General features: G+C 47.0%; 1 protein-coding gene across 2 annotated transcripts in view; it reads right to left on the reverse strand.

Annotated features, from left to right (window-relative positions):
* Window positions 1-24,834, reverse strand: part of RNF213 (ring finger protein 213) — a 2,329,248-nt gene that overhangs the window by 2,084,915 nt on the left and 219,499 nt on the right. For both annotated transcript variants that reach the window (XM_085617427.1, XM_085617426.1), the window contains exons 3-5: window positions 22,145-23,269; window positions 3,821-3,891; window positions 3,185-3,343 (exon numbers count right to left, since the gene is read on the reverse strand). In XM_085617427.1, coding sequence (XP_085473553.1) covers window positions 3,185-3,343; window positions 3,821-3,891; window positions 22,145-23,269 — 1,355 coding nt within the window. The remainder of the gene's footprint in view (window positions 1-3,184; window positions 3,344-3,820; window positions 3,892-22,144; window positions 23,270-24,834) is intronic.

A 24,834-nucleotide genomic window follows, 5' to 3' on the forward strand; every position in this document is an offset into this window, starting at 1 on the left:
GTTTAAGTACTCAGACAACAACCTTACCATCAACCTCTCAAAAACCAAAACAATGAGGATCAATGCAAAAAGATCATCAGCTGGATTTCATTGGCACATGGGAGGGACTACGCTGGAAACAGTAGAGGAGTACAGGTACCTGGGGGTAATTCTTGATAGAAAGGGCTCATTCAACCAGCAAAAGGAAGCAATAAAACGGAGGGGCACCAGCATAGGGATTGCACTAAGGAACCTTAAAACAAAAGCAGTCGGCCGAAGCTTCACACCCCTGCTTCAAGTGCTACAGGCAAAATTAACATCGGCCCTGATCTACGGAAGCGAATGCCTTCGAGGAAGGGAAGCCCAGCAACTGAACAGCACAATAGCGAAGGCCATGAGAATAATCTTCAATTTGCCCAACTATACCTCCCAGGCACAAATTAGGCTGGAATTTGGCCTGAGAAATCAAATTCTAGAGCGAATGGGTGCCTATGCCAAAAGATGGCACAAGATACAGAGAGGGGAAACCACAAGCCTAAATCACCACCTATGGAAAGAGATGGAAAGTAAGAGTAAGAGCGCGGCTGCGCTATATCTCAACCACTCCTTAAATTCCCTGAGTCTACCAAAAGCCTGGATGTGCAGTGAATCTCATAACACCTTTAAACAATCAGTTAACAAATCAGTTAGATCCATGTCGTTAATCGAGGACAAAGCAAGCCTAGCAACCCGGGCCCATGGCTGGACAGTTATCCAAAGCTATACAACCAGCCTCTGCCAAAGCTACTTAGGAGCCGGGTTCACTAGGTGCACAAAGGAGAAATTCCTACGTCTAGGGCTGGGCCAACTTCCAGTACAAAACCATCTCCCCCCATGGACAAGGCCCAAAGAAACAATCAACTGCAGAGTTTGTGGGAACTCAAAGAAAGATATCCTGAATCTACTATGCACCTGCAAAGGTCTGGACGCAGAGCGCAGATCCCTTCTAAAAAAGCACTTCAACAGGTTGGGCATAAGAACACGCCGGCAGGCAGTAAAGGCTTGCTTGGACGGAACGAACATTCAATTAGCAAGCCACGTCGTCAAATTCTTGGAGAAAGCAGAAAAGAAACAAGAATGACAGAGGGCCAAAACAGGCCGACGCCAACTAACGAAGTGAAATCCAAAACTGATAAGGAATCATCTCATTCAATATGGGTAATGGTTTGACACCCGAATGGTAAAATAGGACATAATATCACTACAGGGGACTGCTATGATTCAACAGACCCAGCAATAAATACCACAGCTCGGCCTAACACCCAGGCGCAAAACAAAAGACAGTCCTTCTTTTAAATTCTATGCTTAGTCCGAAATAAGCAGAAATTTCTGTATTCATTATAATTACTCTCTTTTTATTACTCGAAGCTAATCTCGTTTTATACATATATTTGTCATTTCCTTTTTTAAACACCAATTGTATTTAACTTATGGTTTTTAAATGCTAACAATTGCAATGGTTTTAATTAACTGAGCAATAAAGACTTCTTCTTCTTCTAGATAAATACTAATACATAAAGGGATTAGTAAGGGGGTTAACATTAGAATCATAATTTCTATGTATTAATTATTCTTTTGTGTTTGTTTCGCTTAAGTTGACATCTGGGCCTAATCCAAGATGGTGACTGACACCGCATACAGAAGTGGCCACCGTCTCGTGAAGCGTGGAGTCAACTGAGCATGTTCGGACGGTATCGTGAACTTCTTAGCGACCTTTACTCATCATGTTCCCGGTCAAGGATAAGAATTTGGTGGTCTGCCAAGATAAGGGAACAATCAAGCTTACAGTTGACCGGAACAAGTCGATACTAGAGCGGACTAGTGACCTCACCCCTCGGACTGTACTGAGAATCTGAGAATAAGAATTGGACGATCCCAACCAGCCAATCACCACTGTTCTTGGCCTAAAAAATGTATCATGTTAACCTGATTTTCATTATAAAAAGGATAGTAGGTTAGGGAGGGGGGCGACGGCTTTTTCTTGATGGTCCAGATGCTGCCTGACCGCTTGATGACTGCAAACTTTTCCAAAACTCATGGGCTATGATAGATGCTTGCACGATTTCTGGTCCTTTGATAAAATTTGGGACTGTAACGTGCTGAGCAGATGACTTTGGACTTTGAGCCTTGGCCTGCTTTATTCGGACAATTTACAACAAACTCGGTTATGCAGAGCCAATGAATTAGAGGACCCCAGATAGCCAGATTAGGTAAATATGATGTTCTGCGATTTACTTAAATTGATCTAGAAGTTCTGAACTTTGACGAGAAAAATGCAAATATAAATTATTATGAAAAGTTAGATAAACAAATATTGATTAACAAGAAAATATGAGTTTGTGGTTTTTCATTAAGAGAAATAAGGATTCTAATTCTTAAAATGTGTTTTAGCTGGTTCTAAATCACCATCAACCAACCCAACTAATTGGTCCGCCGACCAAGTGGGTGGAGTGTCTTGATGTTTGGGATTAGGGATCTATAGGCGACGAATGTTAATGTATATTTTGTAAAAATAACTCTACTCTCCCTATAGGTTATAAGGTGTTCCCCCACATGTCCAGCGCTTGAATTACTCATCCCTCCTGTGTGTGTAGACTCGTGAATGGTGACGTGTGTAAGTTGGTGTTATGGGCCCCACCAATGACTGCGTGTATGAATGAGTGTGCGTGACGACGGGTCTGCGACGCAGGGAGGATATTGGTATATGTTGTTCCTCATTTCCCAGTCTTGCGCTGGATCACATATCTTAAGAAGGGACTTGGGTTGTCTGGCAAGCTAATGAATCACAAGGATTTTTCTGTGAGTAGGTCTGATTTCCAGGAATATGTCGCAACTACTCATGGAAACAAAGCTTTACAAATCGGGCTGCTGGCCAATGCTAAACAAGGCGTCACTACCTCTAAAAAAATATTTTGTGGACTGAAATGGTGACATACAACCTTTTTAACCATTTTTGACAAAAAACACATAAAACTTCGGAGGTTATGGCCATCAAGAAATTAGGTACCAGCATATTTCAAGGTGGGAGTGTTCCCTGAAAGTCAAACTCGAAAGTCCAATTGAGTTCTATAATCAAAGATTATTTAGCAGCATGCAAGACTTTGCAAATTAGCGTTGACGTGGTTTCCTAAAATATTTGCAATAACATTAAAAGAAAAACACTCACTTTGAGCAATGCATCTCACAGACGTCATCTTCCCAGTTTTGATAACCGTGGATCCCACCTGCTTTGATCACCACTTTATGTTTTTCGAGATCAACTTTAAAATCGTTAGATATGATTGCATGGAAGTACACGGTGACAGGATCTTCAATATGCAGCAACCTATTGTAAATTCAAGACAATAGCAACCTATTGTAAATGCAAGACAATAATCATATGCATCTTTCGAACAAAGCTATGTACAAAAAGTGAGAGTATGTAGACCTATTTTTGTTTTAGAATAACATAACGTGTATTTGTAAAGCGTACGTTCATCACAACGGGTATCTTGGTGCTGAAGAAGCAAGATGCCCATGGTTTAAAGGAGAAGACAGCCATTTCAACACTTAACAAAATCACACAAAGTGGGCTTGACTACACCACCACTGCTGCCTTTGTGTGCAACTGAGCATAGTACTGCTCTCAGTACAGCCACTCAGACTACTAACTGCAGAAAAGGCCAATTCTTGAAGGTGATAGCACTATCATGAGGAGAAACATGAAGTGTGTAATTGAGTAAGCAAATATTCCTACATGAAATAAAAGCATAACACACTAATAATTAACAAAGACATGCGCTATCAAGGCTGCAATGACTACCTTTCGTAAGATCCAGCTTGATTTTGGTTCTTTTCTCCCTTTTCTTTCTGATTTTCAGTGTTGTCAGGTTTCTGTAGTGGAATATAAGGAAACATTTTAAACTGGCAGGTTACAGGACAGAGAATACCAACGTCACCAGAAGGATCACAAGCCAAAGTTCCCAGGGTAGCTAGTAGCAACAAGTACGCGCAAACAACTACTCTCCATAGCTGGGCTCACACTGAAGACAAAGCTGAATGCTATATCTTTGGCACCCACAGTGTGTCACCCACGTAAGCTATGGATCACATATTTGATCATTCTCTTACTGCACTCATGACTAGATTGTTGTATAACTGTGGAATTCTTCATATCGTCTTTGGCGACATAACCATCAAGTAAAAATCTCCTTTTTCCCCCAGTATTGTCTCGAACAGACAAGTTACTTACCTTCTGTAACGCCTTATCTGGTATAGCCTCTATTTAGCTGCAGATTCCTTACCTTAGAATTATCCCCAGGCATCAGACTGGATCCGGAAACATTTCGTGAGCAGTACCCCTGCATGCCGGTAGGTGGCGTCGATCAGCTCCGAATAGTGTCAGCGTCTGCATCGAAAGTGACGTACATGGTGCCTATATAGGTGTCACCCCAGCGCAGACATCAGTTACCTTTTCTGACTTTTAATGAGATGGGGAGCACGGAGCCACAGAGAACACCGAGCACTGGTGTGGAAAACTAAGACCCTAAAAGGGGAAAGCCTTGTCCCTACAAATTTGTTCGCAGAGCGGGGAGTTTGGGTGAGTCGGTAAGGAATCTGCAGCTAGATAGAGTCTCTACCAGATAAGGCATAATCAAAGGTAAGTAACTTGTACATCTTTAGACGCAGTTCCTTACCTTAGAATAGATACCCAATCAAAACCTCCCCGGAGGCAGGTCTGCAAAACTATTTCATACCAAAAAGTCCTGCAGTTCCGAAAGGGCAAAGTGCCCATCCCAACAGACTGAATAGTGCAGGAAGTACTGTTTTGTGAGCATGTACAAGGAAGCCCACGTTGCTGCAGATGTCCAGGAACAGGACTACGTGTTCTAACACAGTGGTCGCAGCCTTGCCTCTGGTGGAATGAGCACACAAACCCTCAGGTGGTTGCTTCTTGGCAAAAGATTAGCAGATTTTAATGCAGAGCACTATCCATCAGGAGATGATTCACTTCTGCACAACCTTTTCCTTCTTCGCACCGACATACCCCACGAAGAGTTGGCCGTCTACCAAGCACTCTTTGGTGCACTCAAGGTAGAATGACAAAGCTCATTTTGGGCCCAGATGGTGAAGTCGCTCATCTTTCTTAGAGGGATGTGGCGGAGCACAAAAAAAGGCAGTGTGATGGACTGGCCTACATGAAAGGGAGTGTCAACTTTCTGCTGAAGGATAGCTCTAATTCATAAAACCAACTTGTCTGGGTAGATGTTAAGGTATAGACTTGGATGACAAAGCCTGAAGCTCACTGACACTCCGGACAGATGTTATTGCCACCAGGAAGGCAGTCTTGATGGTAAGGAGCCTGGGAGAACAGATTTGGAAGGGCTCAAAGGGAGAGCACATAAGTAACGTCAGGATGAGATTAAGGTCCCACTGAGGCATGGTAAAAGGGAGAAGGTGGAAACTTATGCTGTAAACCTTTTAAGAACTTATGTACAATAGGGGATTTGAAGAGGGATAGCTGGTCAGGCAACCAAAGAAAGGCTGAAATAGCAGAAAGATAACCCTATAAGGTGCCCAGAGCCGAGCCCTGCTGGACAAACGAAAGAATAAAGAGAAGAACCTGAGAAAGGGGAGCAGAAAGGGAGGTCAACCTGCTTTTATGCACGCCATGCCACAAACGTGCCACAAAGGCAGGCATATACTGGTTTGGTGGATGCCAAAATAACATAACAGACTTCGGATGGAAGGTCGAAGGCTGTCAACTGTCGCCAATCAATCTCCACGCAAGACTGAGGAGTGTTCCTTGGGAGTGGTAGGAGCGGATAGGGATACAGGATGCCTGAGCTCCAATCAATACAAAAAGCGTCTCTGAGCAAGAGCTGCCTTGGAAACATCAGCTCACAGAACTGCTGACATTGCGCATTCTCTGCGGTGGCTAACAGATCAAACCAACGCTCTCTCCACTGCTGAAAGAGACCTACCACCAACTACGGATGGAGACGCCATTTGTGATCCACTGGCATCTTCGGCTGAGTTTGTCCACGCCCTGATGATCAGAGAGCCTGTCACCACTGCAGATCTTGTGCAGTTCCCTTTGAGATCTGGACCATGTCAGAGAATGAATATGCTACTTACCAGTATGCATCTGTTCTTGGCATGTAGGGCTGCTGACATTCATATCTGTGCATAGATCGCCGCCTAGTGTTGGGTCTGGATGTTTGCACGTTGTTGTCCTGGAAGAGTCTAAGTATCCTGAGATAGGTGACTCCTCCCCTGGACCACAGTGCGCATGGGCATCCTCTCCATCCTCAGATTGTTTTTCGCCATTGTGGCAGTGATGGAGTAGATACAGAAAGTGATGACCATGCTTACAGTAATTCTGAGAGCTGCAGCTGCTACAGGCGCCGGGGAGGAGGGAGGGCGATATGAATGTCAGCAGCCCTACATGCCAAGAACAGATGCATACTGGTAAGTAGCATATTCAGTTCGAGGCATGTGGGCTGCTGAATTCATATCTGTGCATAGAATATATAGCAGTACCCTCTATTAGCGGCGGCCACCAGTGCCAGCTGCAGCGGTCTGAAAAAGAGTTTTGAGAACAGCCTGTCCTACAGCTGCCTGCTGTTTTGATTGCACATCTACACAATAGTGTTTGGTAAATGTATGTGTAGTGGACCAGGTGGCTGCTCTACATATATCATGCAAAGGAATGTTTCCCAGGAAAGCCATGGAGGCCCCTAACTTACATGTTGAGTGGGCTCGTGGGGGAATCGTTAATGTGCGCTTAGCTTTTTGATAGCAAATTTGAATACATTTAACGATCCATCTGGCTATACCTGCTTTGGAGATGGCGTTACCTTTGTGGTGTGGGGCAAAGGCAACGAAGAGTTGTTTTGTTTTCCTGAAGACTTTAGTCCTGTCTATATAGTACATGAGGGCTCTCTTTACATCCAGTGTATGGAGTGCTCTTTCTGCGACAGTTTGTGGGTTTTGAAAGAAAACAGGCAGTTCAATAGTTTGAGTCATGTGGAACTGCGATATCACTTTGGGCATGAATTTGGGGTTGGTACGTAGTACGACCCTGTTTGCGTGAACCTGTATGAATGGCTCTTGAATGGTTAGTGCCTGGAGTTCACTAACTCTCCTCAAAGAAGTGATCGCTACTAGGAAAGCTACTTTCCAGGTGAGGAATTGAATCTCACATGAGTGTAGAGGTTCGAAGGGTGGACCCATCAGGCGTGTGAGGACCAAGTTGAGGTTCCACATTGGAGCTGGTGGGTGGCTTGGAGGAATTACTCGTTTGAGTCCTTCCAAGAATGCTTTGATGGCAGGCACTCTGAATAGAGAGAGGTGCTGCCTGTTCTGGAGATAGGCTGATATTGCGGTCAAATGGACACGTATTGAGGTGTATGCCAGATTGCATCGGTATAAGTGTAAGAGGTAACAAATTATGTTTTGGATGGATGCGTCTAGCGGGTTAATGTCATTGTTATTGCAATAAATTACGAACCTTTTCCATTTGGCTGCATAGCAAGCTCTGGTAGTGGGTCTTCTAGCTTCCTTAATGATGTCCATACAGTCAGGTGGCAGATTGAGGTAGCCAAACTCTAGGACTTCAGGAGCCAGATTGCCAGGTTCAGCTGTTGCGGATCTGGGTGCTGAATCTCTCCATGGTTCTGCGTCAAATGCGCGGGTTTGATCCGCAGCCTTTGATGCGGCACCACAGAAAGTTCGAGAAAGGTGGTGTACCATGGTTGGCGTGCCCATGTTGGAGCAACCAGGACGAGTGTCAGTGAGTGTTGTCTGAGTTTGCGCGCCACCAGCGGTATCAATGGTGCTGGGGGAAAAGCGTACGCAAATCTGCCGGACCAGTTCATCCATATCGCATTGCCCTGCGACTGCGGATGTGGGAACCTGGCGGCAAAGCTTTGGCATTTTGCGTTTTCGCTTGTGGCGAATAGGTCTATGTCTGGATGACCCCACTGCTGGAAGTACGGGTGGAGTACTGATGGGTCTAACTCCCACTCGTGCATCTGGTGGCTGTGTCTGCTGAGCAGATCCGCCATCTGGTTGTCCTTGCCGGGGAGGTGTTCCGCCATGAGGAACATGTTCCTCTGAATGGCCCACTTCCACATGCTCTGAGCCAGATGAGACAACTGTGGAGAGTGTGTTCCTCCCTGCTTTTGTATGTAGTACATGGCGGTCATGTTGTCCGTCCGGATCAACACGACTTTGTTGCACAAGTGTACTTTGAATGCTTTCATTGCTAGGAAGATTGCCATCAGTTCCAGAAGGTTGATGTGCATCTTCTTTTGTTGTGTTGTCCATAGTCCCTGCACTGTGTAATTGAGTACATGAGCTCCCCATCCCTGGAGAGAGGCGTCCGCCGTCAGTATCATATGTGGAACAGGCTCTTGGAACGGTCGGCCCTTGCAAAGGTTTTGTGGATTCCACCAATACAGAGAGTTGTATGCCCGACCGCTCACCAACACTAGGTCTTTTAGTTGCCCGTGAGCCTGATTCCATTGACGTGCTAAGCACTCCTGAAGCGGGCGCATATGTAGTCTCGCGTGTGGGACTATGAAGATGCAGGAGGCCATCATGCCTATCAACTGCATGAATACTCACGCAGGAAGGGAGTGTTGGGGTTTGAACTTGGAAATCAGCATTTGCATGCTGTTGGTTCTCACCAAATTTGGCTGAGCTGTGGCCGCCAGAGTGTCTATAGTCGCACCTAGGTACTGTTGTACGTGTGCGGGTTGGAGATGTGATTTTGGATAATTTAGTGAGAACCCCAGACTGTGAAGAAGGTGAATGGTGCGGGACATGTGGCTGGCACATTGCTGGGCTGACTTTGCTTGAACAAGCCAGTCGTCCAGGTAAGGGTAGACGTGAATGTGTTGCCTCCGTAGATGTGCAGCCACAGTAGCTAGGCACTTTGTGAAAACTCTGGGTGCTGTTGTCACGCCGAAGGGGAGAACCTTGAATTGGTAGTGCTGCCCTTGGATAGTGAACCTGAGATATTTTCTGTGTGAGGGGTGAATGGGTATGTGGAAATACGCGTCTTTGAGATCTAGCGTGGCCAGGAAGTCTCCCTGTTTGAGCAGCGGGAGAACTTGTTGTAGGGTGAGCATGTGGAAATGCTCTGAGAGAATGTAGCGGTTGAGGGGTCTCAGGTCTAGTATAGGTCTGAGTGACCCGTCCTTTTTTGGTATTAAGAAGTACAGAGAGTACACCCCCGTGCCTTGCTCGTGGACGGGTACGACCTCTATTGCGCCTTTTTCCAGCATACTTAGCACTTCCTGCTGTAATAGCGCTAAGTGCTCTGAGGACATAGGACGGTGTTTTGGTGGTATTGTGGGTGGAGTGGAGGTTAATTCTAGGCAGTAACCGTGTTTGATAATATCTTTGACCCACCTGTCCGTGGTGATGGTGTTCCACGTGGACAGGAACCTTTGTAGCCTTCCCCCGACAGGTGTTAGGAAGGGAGAGGGCGTCACTGTTTGTTCTTGGGGGAGGACCTGGTATTGCCGTATCCGCATCCTCTGCCCTTTGTGCTGGAGCCACGATACCCACCCCGGGTGTTTTTATCGTAGGTACTTTGTGTGTTGCCCTTGTTGTAGGTTTGCTGTGAACTCTGTCCTCTGCCTGCTCCTCTATTCCCGGGGCGACGAAAGGAGCCACTCCGAAAGGTCTGTGTTTGGAGATCCCCCATGGACTTTGCAGTGTCTGTGTCCTTTTTTATTTTCTCTAGGGTGGCGTCAACCTCTGGCCCGAATAAGTAGACGGGGTTGACCGGCTGATTGAGGATGTTATTTTGAACCTCAGGTTTGAATCCGGAGATTCGTAACCAGGCGTGTCATCGTAGCATGACGCTGGTGTTTATTGCTCTGGCAGCTGTATCTGCGGCATCCAGTGCACACTTAATGGATGCGTTTGTGAGGAGTTGTCCCTCCCTGATGAGGATCTCTGCTCCCTCTTTGTATTGGTCAGGGAGATGTTGGAGTAGGGTGTCTAATGTGTCATAGTGTGCGCGATCGTAGCGAGCTAGGAGCGCCTGTGTATTGGCAATACGCCATATGTTAGCTGCCTGGGCTGCAACCCGTTTGCCGGAGGTCTCTAGCACCTTGGACTCTTTGTCCAGGGGAGGAGCATCCCCAGTTGTTTGCGAGTGCGCCCGTTTGCGGGCATTTGCGACTACGATGGAATCCAGAGGCAACTGGCCTCTAATGTACGTAGGGTCCCCAGGCGCCGACCTATATTTCTTGTCAATCCTGGGGTTTATCACTCTTGCCCTGGTGGGTTCTTTGAAAATGTCCTTTGCTGGTTTGAGGACACCTTTCAACATGGGTAGAGTTTTGATATTCCTTTCTGAGGATGCGAAAGTATCCATTAGAAAATCGTCCTCGATAGTGTCAGAGTGGAGTTGCACACCATGATTTTACGCAGCACGTTCAATTAGGGCGTTGAATGCGGCAGTGTCCTCTGTGGGAGACGTTTTTGCGCCATAGAGCTGCGTGTCCTGTGTATCCATAGGCGCGCCTGTGTCCACAGGGTCATCCCAAGCCTGGTCAGGGTCCTGTTGGCCCTCAGGGTCCATCTCTCTTTGGTAGGGGACATCGTCACCCATATAGTCCTCCAAAATGTCGGTTTCGGAGTGTGTCGGAGAGAAGGACTGTGGATCTGGGTAGGAGGTATGGAGACGTTCGTAAAGAACTGGTTCCGAATCTGCTGGCAGCTTATTCTTTAGCGGGATGCGGTAGGAGTCCAAAGCGTGTTCGGAAGATATTCTCCGCTTGTGGAGCATAATTCTGCCGGTATCGGCATCGATGATGTGGGATGGTGACGTCTCCGTAGGAGAGCGTTCGGCAGGTGTGATCCTAGTTTGGGTGACACGAGTTCTTATTTCAAACATTTTTGGCGCCGTGGATGGTGGCAGGCCAAAAGTGATATGGGGTGTTGCTGGAGAAGCTTTTTGAGCTTTTTTCGGCTCGGGGCCCGACGTGTCCTGAAGGGCTGCCTTTTCTTTGATGCGTTGCAAGGACTCTGCAACTTGTCGCACCTGGAGCGCCGACGGTTGTTTGGCGCCGAGCGGTTCTGTAGAGGCAGGCGTGGGCTTCTTCGGGGCCACGGGGTCATCGAGTCGAGGAGAGGCTGTAGCCGTCTACGGCGTCGATGATTGTGCCTTAGGTGCTGCTTTCGAAGTGGTGTGCGACGCAGCGGCCATTTTGACCTTCGTGGCCGGAGCCGATTGTTTCGGTGCCGGGTGCCGAGGCGGTTTGTCGGTACCGATGGCATTTTTCCGTGTGTCGGCGCCGACGTCTGCTGCTGCGAGTTCGGCACCGAAGTCCCGTTTGGTGCGGTCGGTGCCGACGGGTTTTTCTGGCGTCGCAGGGGTAGTGGGCTTCGATCCGACCAGTTTCACTTTCAGTTTCGGTTTCTGTGGAACCGACACGACTTTTGGTTTCGGTTTCGAGGAAGGGAAACCAGCCGTTGTGGGTCTTAATGGCTGTCGCTGAGTGTCCGAGGCCGGGCCCGAGGGCGGGGCCGAAGAACTGCGGGATAGGTCTTGGGTAAGGCCCGAAGGCGATCCCTCGACCGGAGCCATAGACTGAAGCACCGGGATATCCTCCGTCTGTACGGGTAGGCCTTGCTCGTCACCGGAGCCACTTTCTTCGGCCCCTAAGGCCTCATCGTAGTCTCCTACCTCGGTGTCGTCTTCATCTCTGTGAAAGAGTTGTTCTTCGACGTCTTCCGATCCGGAATCGTGTTCGGAAGCGGGGCTGGAGGGTAGGTTCTCCACGCCTTCCACTTCTTCGTCCTCGGCGCTGAAGATGTTGGTTGGGGCCGGTGCCGCTTGCTGCGCTTCAAGTCTCGCTGCTCGTCGATTCCGAAGAGTCTTCTTGGATCTGAATCGGGCACAGGCCATACATGTGGATTCGTCGTGATCCGGTGAAAGGCATTTGTTGCACACCGGGTGGACGTCGACATGGGGATATTTCGCATTGCAAACAGGACACCGCTTGAATGGTGTCCTCGATTCCATCGTCGATGGTGTCGATGGTCGATGCGAAAAAGTTGTTTCAGAAGTTGATAAACTAACAAGTAACTGTCGATACCGATCGAGGAACAGTACCGACGCGAACTACAGGCCTTGTGGCCTGAAAAAAGTTTTTCCTAACTTGAGTCAAGATAAGCCCATCTGAACCCAATGGCGGAAAAAAACAATCTGAGGATGGAGAGGATGCCCATGCGCACTGTGGTCCAGGGGAGGAGTCACCTATCTCAGGATACTTCGAAGACTCTTCCAGGACAACAACGTGCAAACATCCGGACCCAACACTAGGCGGCGATCTATGCACAGATATGAATTCAGCTGCCCACATGCCTCGAACATTTACCTAATCCAGGCGCCCGCTGGAACTTCAAGCCCCACTGCAGAGCCCGCGGGCATGAATGCAGGAGGCCATGAGGCCCAGCAGCCTCAGAGTCAGTCTCACCAAAAACCAGCATAGAGGCTGAAACATTGGTATCATAGCCTGAATATCCTGGACTCGCCGTTCGGGAGGCTAGGCCTGATACTGCCGCGGCCCACGGGGTCTCCTGCAAAGTGGAGACTGCTCAACGACGCTGCCACTGCCTTGACTGCAGCTTACAACTAATGCGGAGAAGGTGAGCTGGTGTGGCCTACGATAGTGGCCTGTCATGGTGGAGGCGACTGGGACCAAATGTGCCCCCATCTACTGTTGAGCCCACAACGCGCAGGACCCCTTACATACAGTGACTTTTGAATGACTTGCTAGAGTCAGCTGATGTTCCAGGGGCCCCTGCTCCTTTGAGCACCTGCAAAAGGCTTTGGAGACGTTCTCCTGTGATGCTTACGGGTGACTCCGCCCCCTCAGCTCTAGATAGATCCCCATTGCCACACACCTGCTTTGATCTCTGCTTCCTGGCCCAGAGACCGTTTCCCTAGACTCTCACTTGGCATTGACTGCTGGCCTTGCCCCACACTTGCTGACTGCGCACTCCTTGGTGGACTATGACTGGGAATCCTTTGTGGGCGCTTTGATATTGACAGCGCTTCCTATAGGGGCTGTGATCCGGGGTGAGGGCCCTTGCTATACTGCTTACCCGGAGGCACGATGACACTTTGACCGCCCTTCCAAATCTGCAACTTCAGCTGGCAAGCTGGAGGGAGCTCCCTCATAAAGGCTCGGAGTCTGGAGGACCCCCACCTTGGCGGCCCCCCATCCACCCACCACCTGTGTGTTTTCTTGTTGCCTGGGTACCCCTGCGGTTCACCGCTCTGCTTCTGGCCTTGGGGGCCCTGCGTACGCATAAGAGATATCGCCTGGTTGCTACATCCGTCGGAGGTCAGCCTCTAGCCATGTCCTCCACTAGGGCTCAGAAAGATCACTCCCATGGGCTGACCCCAGTATTACTGATTCCTTGGAGGATCCTCCTCGCCCAACCTCTCTAGACCTCCAGACTCTTAAACGCTCCATCTGGCGGCAGGTTGGCAACGCCAGCACAACAAAGAAACCAGACCCTGCTACAATAGCTCAGGATCGACAATCCGTTCTGGAGGCGCTAACGGAGGCCACTGACAAGTCTGATGCGACCTGAACCGCTGGTACCTCTTCTTTTGCAATATTAACATGCCTGGCAGGAGGGCACCTTGACAGCGGGGACGGAGAGCGCCCTGCACCTCGTTCTGTATGTTAACCCTCTATCCATTTCTTTGGGATCCATCTGATTGTGTGCCAAAGGTTTCTTCGACCTGCCCTTATCTGGCTCATGTTCCCGACTATGCACCATACCATGATGGACTTCTTCGATGCTTCATTGTCTATTTTGTACGTTGTTGTTTGATAGTTTTTTTGTTGGAGCTTTTCTTCTTTTGCTTCTCCATATGGGCCTGTCTTTGGGCCCTAGTCTAATTGATCAAGGACTCTCCTTTGCTTTGCAGGGCTCACTGCAGTGAACTCTCCCTTGGGAGACATTCAGCTTTCAAAGCCCGTCCCCCTCGTCTCACATTCCAGGCCCTTAAGATAACTAGCCTCAACAATCCCATCAAACGGCCTGCTACGCTTTAATTCCTGGAACAGTCCTGTAGCGATACTGGCCTTTTACAGGAGACGCACCTATTTTCCAAAGACACACCCAGAATGCACTCCTGGTGGTTCCCTCGCCAACTAGGGTCCTGTGCCCCTCTAAGAGGGGGTGTGGGAGAGGGGTAGCCATTCTTTTCTCCCATGGATTTAAAGGGGAGGTGCTAGACACGATCACCGAAGCCAGATAGACTTAATTGGGTACCTTTTATTTTACTCTAGTAAACAAATATGCACCTAACGAACCTCAAGAACCCTTCATCCTGAATTTCCCGACTCCCATTTTCAGGTCCCTCGACTCAGTGCATGGCAGATAGCTAGTTACAGGATGTCTGGCGCCATCTCCACCCACTCTCTAGTCATGTTCTTTGCAAGATTATGCTACCACAGCCATGGTTTGTTCAGTGACACGCCAATGTTGATTATTTATAAACAAATAAGGAATGTGTGGTGTCTCCTGCATGTGGTTCTGAGCGTAGAACCACATGCAGATTAGTGGAATTAGGAATGTTTATTATGAACGTTTTAGAACTGTTACTTGTGTGTCATCCAGTACAAGTTGATTCCTAGCTGGCAACGGATAAAGGTGTATTTGGAATAAGGAAAAAGCTACTTACCAGTATGCATCTGTTCTTGGCATGTAGAGCTGCAGAGATTCACACTGTGCATAGATCGCCATCTGGTGTTGGGCTCGGATGCTTGAACCTTGTTGCTGTCTTGGAAGAAGTCTTTTGTAGTCACGAGATAGGTGACTCCACTCTTGGACGATAGTGCGCATGGGCATCTACTCCATCCTCAGATTGTTTTTCACCATGAAGGGTAATGATGGAGTTTGTAATAAACAGAAAGATGTCCATGAGAATGTACCTGAGTAAGATAACACTGGAACAGATACAGGTTCCGGGGAGGCGGGTGGGCGTGTGAATCTCTGCAGCTTTACATGCTAAGAACAGATGCATACTGGTAAGTAGCACTTTCCGTTCGAGGCATATGAGCAGCAGAATTCACACTCTGTGCATGAACTGTACAGCAGTGTCTCCCCTAGAGTCGCCTGTATCGGTTGCAGTGGTTTGAAAAAGTGTCCTAAGAACAGCTTGGCCTACAGAAGCTTGTTGCGTTGCCTGCACATCTACACAATAGTGTTTGATGAAGGTGTGTGTTGTAGACCATGTAGCTGCCTTACAAATGTCTTCTAGGGGAATGTTCCCTAAGAATGCCACGGAAGCCCCTAGTTTGCGTGTTGAATGCGCTCTAGGGGGAATTGTTAACGTAAGTTTTGCTTTCTGATCACATAAATTTTACTAGCCACCTGGCAATTCCTCCTTTGGAAATTGGATTGCCTTTATGAGGTGGGGGAAAAGCTACAAACAGTTGCTTTGTCTTCCTTAAGTTTTTAGTCCTGTCTATGTAGTAAAGTAAAGCTCTTTTGATGTCGAGCGTGTGAAGAGCCCTTTCCACTACAGAATCAGTATTTGGGAAAACTACTGGCAACTCTACTGATTGATTAAGGTGGAAAGCAGAGATTAATTTGGGAAGGAATTTTGGATTTGACCTAAGGACCACCTTATTACGATGTATTTGTAAGAATGGTTCTTGTATGGTTAAAGCCTGGATCTCACTTACTCTCCTGAGAGAGGTGACTGCGACAAGGAAAGCTACTTTCCATGTAAGGAATTGTAATTCGCATTTTTGTAAAGGCTCAAATGGGGGACCCATGAGTCTAGTAAGAACAATGTTTAGGTTCCACACTGGAGAGGGTGGCAGTCTGGGTGGAATTATTCTTTTAAGGCCTTCCATAAAGGCTTTGATAGCAGGCACTCTAAACAATGACAAATGTTGTCTGTTTTGTAGGTAGGCGGCAAGGGCAGCCAGATGTAATCTTATGGATGAGTATGCCAGATTGCATCTTTGTAGGTGCAGCAAATAGCAGATAATGTTTTGAATTGAAGCATCCAATGGGTCAATTTTGTTATTTTTGCATTAAATGATGAATCTCCTCCATTTAGCTGCATAGCAAGCTCTAGTAGTGGAGCGTCTGGCTTCTTTCATAATGTTCATACAGTCCGGTGGGAGGTTGAGGTGACAAAACTCTAGGATTTCAGGAGCCAGATCGCTAGATTCAGTTGTGCTGGATCTGGGTGCTTTAGCTCTCCATGGTTCTGCGTTTGCAGTTTTGGGGAGAGACGTAATTTTTGGTGTGGAACTACTGAGAGTTCGAGTAGTGTTGAGAACCATGGTTGCCGTACCCATGTTGGAGCAACTAGGATCATCTTCAGAGAGTGTTGTTTGAGCTTGCGTACTATTAGTGGAATGAGCGGGAGTGGCGGGAAAGCGTACGCACATCTGCCTGACCAGTTCATCCAGATCACATTGCCCTTGGACAAAGGGTGTGGGAACCTGGCGGCGAAGGTTGGGCATTTTGCATTTGCATGTGTGGCGAACAGATCTATGTCTAATGGCCCCACGTCTGGAAGAAGGGTTGAAGAATTTACAGATGAAATTCCAATTTGTGTATCTGTTGAGTCTGACGACTTAACAGATTCGCCATCTTTTTGTTCACACCTGGAAGATGTTCTGACAGAAGATATATGTTTTGTGGAATGGTCCATCTCCATATACTTTGCGCTAGATGAGACAGCTGCAAAGAGTGTGTTCCTCCTTGTTTCGGTATGTAATACATTGCTGTCATATTGTCTGCGCAAACTAGGACAGCTTTGTTGAGGAGATGTGTTTGGAACGACTTGAACACTAGAAAAATTGTCAGTAATTCTAGGTAATTGATGTGGAACAGTTTTTGTTGAGTGGTCCACCTGCCCTAAATTGTGTGGTTTAGGAGATGGGCTCCCCAGCCGGTGAGTGTCTGCTGTTAGCACTATCTGTGGAACCGGCTCTAGGAACGGCTGCCCTCTGGAAAGATTTTGTGTGTTCCACCACTGCAGAGAGCGATGTGTGCGGCTGTCCACCAACACCAGATCTGTAAGTTGACCTTGAGCCTGGTTCCACTGACGTGCTAAGCATTCCTGCAGAGGGCGCATCTGAAGTCTTGCATTTTCATTGTACCTCACGCAAGAGGCCATCATTTCTATGAGTTGCATAAACACTCGGGCTGAAAGAGAGTGTGGGGCTGAAACTTGGAGATGAGGGTTTGCATACTGGCTATCCTTGCTGGATTGGGGTATTCTAGAGCTTTGGAAGTGTCTATTGTGGCTCCTAGATACAGATGCATGTAGGAGGGTTGAAGGTGTGACATGGTGTAGTTTACTGTGAACCCCAAGTTGTGTAGCAGCTGAATGGTTTGATGAGTGTGGTGAACACACTGGTTGTATGACTTGGCTTTTATGAGCCAGTCGTCGAGGTATGGAAATATATGGATTTGTTGTCTTCACAAGTGTGCTGCTACTACTGCAAGGCACTTTGTGAACACCCTGGGTGCTGTGGTCACCCCAAATGGAAGGACTTTGAACTGATAGTGTTGTCCGTCCAGTGTGAACCTTAGGTATTTTCTGTGAGCAGGGTGTATGGGAATATGAAAGTAGGCGTCCTTGAGATCTAGTGTGGCAAGGAAGTCGCCTTGTTGAAGCAGTGGAAGGACTTGTTGAAGAGTGATCTGACTATATGTAGAGATTGATTGGTCTGAGGTCCAATATTGGCCTTAGGGTACCGTCCTTTTTGGGGATTAGGAAATATAGAGAGTAAACTCCTGTTCCTTGATGTTGTATTGGGACTGGTTCTATTGCGTGCTTTTGAAGCAGTAAAAAACCGTCCTTTTTGAGGAGTGTCAGATGCTCCGTGGACATTGGACGCTATTTGGGTGGTATATTGGGTGGAGTTGCTGTAAGTTCCAGGCAGTAACCATACTGGATAATTTGTCTTACCCACTTGTCTGTGGTGATGGATTTCCAGACAGGTAGGAACTGTGAGAGTCTCCCTCCGACCGGAGGGGAATGGTCTGGCGGGAAGTCACTGTTTATTAGAGGGAGAGGTGCAAGTGTTGTTGTTACCTCGGCCTCTTCCTTTCTGATATTTTTGGATGCGCGTCTATAGAAGGAGTGCCGAAAGGAACCTCTTGTGGATGGAGACTGTAATGCTCCCATGGATTTAGAAGTCTCCATATCCTTTTTCATTTTTTCTAATGCTGTATCCACAGCTGGGCCGAACAGTTGTTCATGATTGAACGGGTGATTGAGGATAGTTGTCTGTACCGCCTGTTTGAAGCCAGAGATGCGCAACCAGACATGTCTTCTCAGTAACACACTAGTGTTAATGGACCTGGATGCAGTGTCTGCGCCATCAAGGGCACAATTGATTGACGCATTAGTTATTAATTTGCCCTTTTGAATTAAATCATTGGCCTGGGTCTTATATTGATGAGGCAAATGCTGAAATAGGGTTTCTAGTTGGTCGTAATGAGCCCTATCATACCTGGCAAGTAATGCCTGAGCATTGGCTATCCTCCAGTGATTAGCTGCTTGGGCAGCAATTCGTTTGCCCGAAGCATCTAATAATTTAGAATCCTTTTCTGGAGGTGGAGCATCACCGGAGGTTCGAGAGTTGGCACGTTTTCTAGCGTTGGTGACCACTAGAGAATCTAAAGGTAGTTGACCCTTGATGTAGGTAGGATCATTGGAAGCGGGTTTATATTTTTTGTCAATTCTGGGGGTTGAGAATTCTAGCCCTTACAGGGTCTTTGAATAAGGTTGGGGCTTGTTTAATGACGCCTTTTAGCATTGGTAAAGTTTGTACAGTTTTTTGTGACTGTGCAAAGGTATCTATTAGGAAGTCCTCCTCTGCGGGGTCCAAATACATTTTAACACCATGGTACTGGGCAGCCCTGTCTATAAGCTGGCTAAAACCAATATGGTCATCTGGGGGAGATGGCTTTGTTGGGTATGCATCAGGGTCTGGGAGGTCTGGAGGGCCTATTGGGTCATCATTATCATCCCAATCGTCCTGTGGTACATCTGTGTCGTCATCAGGTCAGTGAAAGGGCCATTGTTTCCTCCCCCACCCCTTAAATCATCATCATCCTGTGGTGGTGGTGAGTATGGTGGAATTATGGGAGAGTGTGGTGGAGAGAAAGGCTTAGGAGGAAGAACAGGAGAAGAGGGTCGTTGAGGTGAAGTAGCACAGTCTCTTTTCTTTGCAGGCACCTCAGGGATGTATGGGGTGTCCAATTTCCTCTTCTTGTGTGGAACATTAACCACATGTCCTGTTTTGGGGTCCACTTGGAGTGTTTTTTGCTCTGGATCGATGGGATCCGGTCGAAAAAGTTCTTCCTCTTTGGTAGTCTTTCGGCGCTGATTTTTTCGGGTCCGAGCGAGGTTTAGATTTGTGCTCTAGAACCTTCGAAGGGGTTTCGATGTCGAACTCTTTTTCTGCTCCGAATTTTTCTGTTTCGGGTCCAAGGCCTTTTCCTTCGGCGCCGAGGTGCTCGGTGCAGATTGTTTTCTGGGGACTGCGGGCGTTGGATGCGCTCCCGGCTTCGGTGCCGATGGTGTCTTTGGGGCACCGATATGCAGTTTGGTCGGTGCCGAGACGCCGGAAGGCTTCTCCTTTGTCTTTGGAGCCGGTCCCGGGGGTGGGGCTTCTGAAGCTTTCTTTCGGTCGCGACTGGGGCCAGCAGGCGAAGTCTTGACCGGAGCCTTCTGTTTTTTTCAGGTGGGGTTGGGATAGGGGCATTTGTACTCACTCGTTGACCTGGAGTGATGTGGTCATCTGAGTCGGAGTCGTCTGCTTCGGAAACGATTTCCAGATCCTCCGAATCCTCCTCTGGGACATCCGGGCCTTCGCTGAAGATGTCCTGCTTGGTGCGCAATAACAAGTCATCAGGCCCGGCCTGGCGATCACGGATAGTTTTCTTGGATCGAAAAGAGGCGCAGGCCTGGCATTTACTCTCTTCGTGCTCGGGCGAGAGACCGAGGTTACAGACCTTGTGAAGGTCGCTGTGTGGGAATTTAGCTCCACACTGGCGGCATTTTTTAAATGGAGTCCTTTCCATTAGCCGTAGGCCCAAAAGACGTCGATAGGCCCAGCGGCCCGCATCGACAACTGGATTCGGGTATTTTGAGGAGCGCGTCGAAGGGCACGCAAACAAAACAATACCGTTGAGTTTCTTTGATGATTTGCGCGTCGAAAAGGTTTGAAAAACAAGGTACCGAACTGGAGCGCTGAAGTTACATCTGAACCCGATGGCGGAAAAAAACAATCTGAGGATGGAGTCGATGCCCATGCGCACTATCGTCCAAGGGGGGAGTCACCTATCTCGTGACTACAAAAGACTTTTCCAATACAACAACAAGGTGCAAGCATCCGAGCCCAACAAAAGATGCCGATCTATGCACAGAGTGTGAATTCTGCAGCTCATATGCCTCGAACATCTCTTTTACTACCAATAAGCATGTGAAGAGTAATCTAGACTAGATTTTACAGACCCCCATGTGCCAGGAAGGGCTGCCGTGGTACAGACTGCCATGCTGTGAGGATCGGGCAGAAACTCGAGACCTGTTATGCCGTGATGACTCGTCTACTAGGAGCATCAAGGACTCCACCTGACCTGACCCTGTAGACTAAGAGGATGCCGTGAATGCATCACCACATCACTGGGACCACGATCAGGAGCATTAGAATGAACCTCCCACCCCCTGTTGGGGAGCATAGAACTTACCGTGCATGAGGAGTGCAGGAACACCTCTGTTTGTTGCCCGAGACGACAACGTAGGCTCGGAGGAGAGCCTGTGCTTGCCGAGTGCTGCGCCTCCTGCGTGCAGTCGACTCACCAAGCAGGACTAGAGCCTTGCGAGTGCCGGTGGACAGGGTACCCGCTAGGACATTGCACACCTCCTCTCTGCTGGAGCAGTTAAGACTGGTAATGGGCCTATCGGGCCCCAGGGGACTTGCTACTAAGAGCGCTGCAGAACCAATACACTTTTGACTATTTTCTAAGAGTTGAAGTGGACTCTAGAGTTAATGTCTACTAGTGAGCATTCTCTGAATGTGGCGACCAGTGAATAGGAATTAATCCCAACCATGTTACGAGGAGAGGGTGGGACAGGGATTTGGCAGTGAAACATTAGAAACCCAACCTCAAGGGATAAACGTGTTGTTGTCTATAAATGTCGTTACCTGCCTTTGAATGCATACAGTTAGGAATAAAATACTTATTGTAATAATGATGAGTGTTTGACTGGACATTGATTAATTAATATTTCTGTGCACTCTTTGATTTTTAAGTTGTGTTCACTAATCTGTATCCACATTTCCACCCCAGAGGGAGCCTTTGACTGGCTGTCCACAGCACCACAGAGTCAAGTGCAGAAGGACTACTTGGCCCAATTGCTCAGGATCCATAGTAGGTCGGGCCCTGGGACATCAGGAGTAAAAGGCTTCCACCACCACGTTTGGGCCCAGTAACCCCTGCGTGTTCTGTGGTGCTCTGAACGGGGTTCTTACAGCAGGTAAACAAGTGAGTTTTATGCGACTGGCCAGCATAAAGAAGTTATTTTGATACACAACCATCCTCTGGTTTTAACTTCATGATATCCTTGTTTTTCTGCAATGTATGCTTTCAGAATATCTACGATTCTCATGGACAATTGCAGGAGTCTTACTCTGATGTTATCAGAGTCAGAAATTGTCACAGTTTCACTAGCTATATTCGTCAGGCCAAGAAAAATAAATCACCCCGTAATTAGTTTATGGATAGCAAAGCATGCTAACAGGCCGTGTCATAGTGTATTCTGCATGTAAACAAAACCAGCAACCCAAGTCTGGGAGACGCTAAGGCTTTTAAGATATGAAGCTGCCAAATGGAAGCTCAAGCCACCTCCTCTGGGATACTCCTCCTCATGGCAATGTAAACAATATTACTTATGCTCCTTCGGAAGCTGTATGGCAGAAAAAGACTCCAAGGTCTTTTAATGAGTTGAACAAACACTTCAAATACAAAATAAACCTAGTGTGCCAGGGTGCTGTAAGCATGTATGGAATGATTACACTTTACTTGAGTTATGTACCTTTAGTTCCTGCGGGCTTACCTGTAAGTTCTTATTTTTCTGCTTCTTTGAGGTATTCTTTTCAGAGTTAGTTTGGTTGTTAGTTTTTTTCTCAGGATTGTCATGATCTTTCTCCTTTCCCGAACTGGCTTGGCTGTGTGGCACTGTTTTAACTGTAGATTCCTCCACCTTTTTAGAGATGCTTTGCTCCTCCTTCATATTTCCTGAATTTTCCTGACCGTCACTTCTTTCTTTTGAACTTGCTTGATCCCTGTTTTTGGAAGTGTTTTTTTCCTTCCCTTTCAAATGGCCAGCCTGGTCTCCTTTTGCCATTTCAGCCCTAGCTTGGTCTATATTTCCCTTTTCGCTTTGGTCTTCTGTCTTGTGTCTCCCCGTAATAAGGAGTTTGTCTTGAGTTGCATTAGTACCACTTTCACCAGAAGCACTGCTGTTTCCCTTACTCACTATTGCAGCATACGATGAAGTCTCTGAACTTCTAGTTTTACTTAACTCTTTCTTTTCTGTGGCAGTCTCTGACTGACTCAATGTTTTCTCTTTTTTTCCCAAATCCCTAGACGGTGGATTTTCCAGCACAGAATCCTCATGATCCATACTTTTACATTGTTCTACTCTTTTCACTGATGAGGGTACACCACCCAAGTCGTCTGACAGACGAGTTACTGGAGTATTCCCTTCCTGCTGATCGAGGAAGCTTGGAGGAACACCAGCAGAGCTGCCATCAGAGGGTTCTTTCAGTGGTGATGCAGACTGCTGCACAAGGGTAAGGCTTTCTTGAGGAGGACTGTCTTTAGTAAATTTATAAACAGGGTCAGAATTGCTCAAATTCTGTGCCACATTTTTGGAGGACAGTAAGGGGTTCTGTTTATCAGTGTTTGGAGACGAGTTGGTACCAGCTGGATTGGTCTGGCTCACGTGGACTGTGTCCATAGTGAGTACAGGCAGCTTATTTCTCTCAACAAGAACTTGTTCTACCATCTGATTCTCTTTCTTGATGCCATCTGATGCTAAGGAGTCACCCTGCTCGGTTTTCTCATTTCTTAATACTTCACGGTCCTGGCCAGACATTTTAGCAGAGAGTGATGTTAGGGAGTCAGTCTCCTCAGCTAAGGAGTTTTTTTGTTTCTTCTTTCGGTTTCTCTTCTTTTTCTAAATCAAAATAGAAAACAAGGGATATCATAATGTATGTATTATATTTTGAAACGCATTCACAACCACTTAACCACCATAAACCATCACAAGAGTAATACATTTATTCAACAATTTCCTCCAGGATTGACTTTTGCAAGGGTAACTGAATGTAAAAACAGGCATAAAAGCATTAAAGGAGTGAAGATGGTGATAAAAGGATGACACCACAAATCGTATGTCAATAGAACTGGGGTCTAACCTTTCATCTTCATCCCCTCCGACAACAAACACTGTAAAGGGATAATGTGAGGACAGAAGAATGTATGAATTATGGGTCCTGTAGTCTTACAGATTAATTGTGGTATAGAAAGGCAAAGGCCTAACGAGGAGTGGTCAGTAACTGAATGGCAACAATGTTTTGGTGGATGTAGTGCTCCTACACTCCTTGTTTAAAACAGGCCTTTCTAAGACTTGAGGATAACCGCTTACCTAACTCCGGAGCTGAATTTGGCTTTGCGATAAGGAAACCCTTTATAGTAGGTCACCCTTCCAATGCCAAGTCTGCTTGCTTTTAAGTGGTCTTTGGCCACCATGCAAAAGTGAAAGATTCTCTGGTAGCAATGTGCCCTTTCTCTAAGATGTTCCCCAAAACTCTGTCCCTAGCCTAACAATCTTTAACCTGTAGATGGAACTGGTCATCTGCCTCCAACATTTCCTTCTATCTTTAAGCTGATTATTAGCAGCTGTACATGAAGGTCTTCCCAGAGGAACCAGACAGTTTTGCAACAACACTAACTAATCTCCAAACATGAATGTTTCTAAACTATCGCAAACTGAATCTCCACTGAAGTGTTGCTATTTTTTCTTCCGAATAGCATTGCCCCTATTCAAACATCCCTTGAGCAATGAATATACTTGACTGCATGCCATCTATTGAAGAATGTAAAGCCCCCAAGCATTACCATAGGCAAGATCGTGAGCCTTTAGGTCTAAATCAATGACTTAGCAAGTGTGACCTTACACCAGATCAGACTACTCTGGGAAATCAAGCCTCTCATCCATAAAGAAGATTTCAGAGCAGTTGATGAATCTTTGGCTCTGTCAAGATTCAGCTACAGAAACTCATTATTATCCAGAAATCGAAAATATACCTCACACCATTAAAAGCAGCCTTCAACACAGCTGGTAGAATAATCTCAGGTGACGGAAGATGAGGCCACATTACCCCAAGATTAAACATCTTTAAATAGCTTCCCATTGGACTAAAAAGACATTCTAAACAGCCTGCATTGTTCACATGAATGGGACAACTTCTACTACCTAATATAAAATCTCTGGTCTCTACCACTCATTACAGAACATAGAATCACTCCTACTGGAAAACCCCTACTTCAAAAAAACAAAGACCCTGATACAATAATTTTGGGGTGTGCCCCTAGAATATAGAACTCATTCCCATCACCATCCCCCCACAAAAGCTTCAATGTCAAAGTTCTTCTTTTCAACAATCATTTACAACTAAAACAGGACATCTCTATGTGGACCTAGTGACACACAAATGAGCAGGAAAACCTTGGACCTAT

The sequence above is a fragment of the Triturus cristatus genome, chromosome 7 (assembly GCF_964204655.1).
Source record: "Triturus cristatus chromosome 7, aTriCri1.1, whole genome shotgun sequence".
Classification (NCBI taxonomy): Eukaryota; Metazoa; Chordata; class Amphibia; order Caudata; family Salamandridae; genus Triturus; species Triturus cristatus.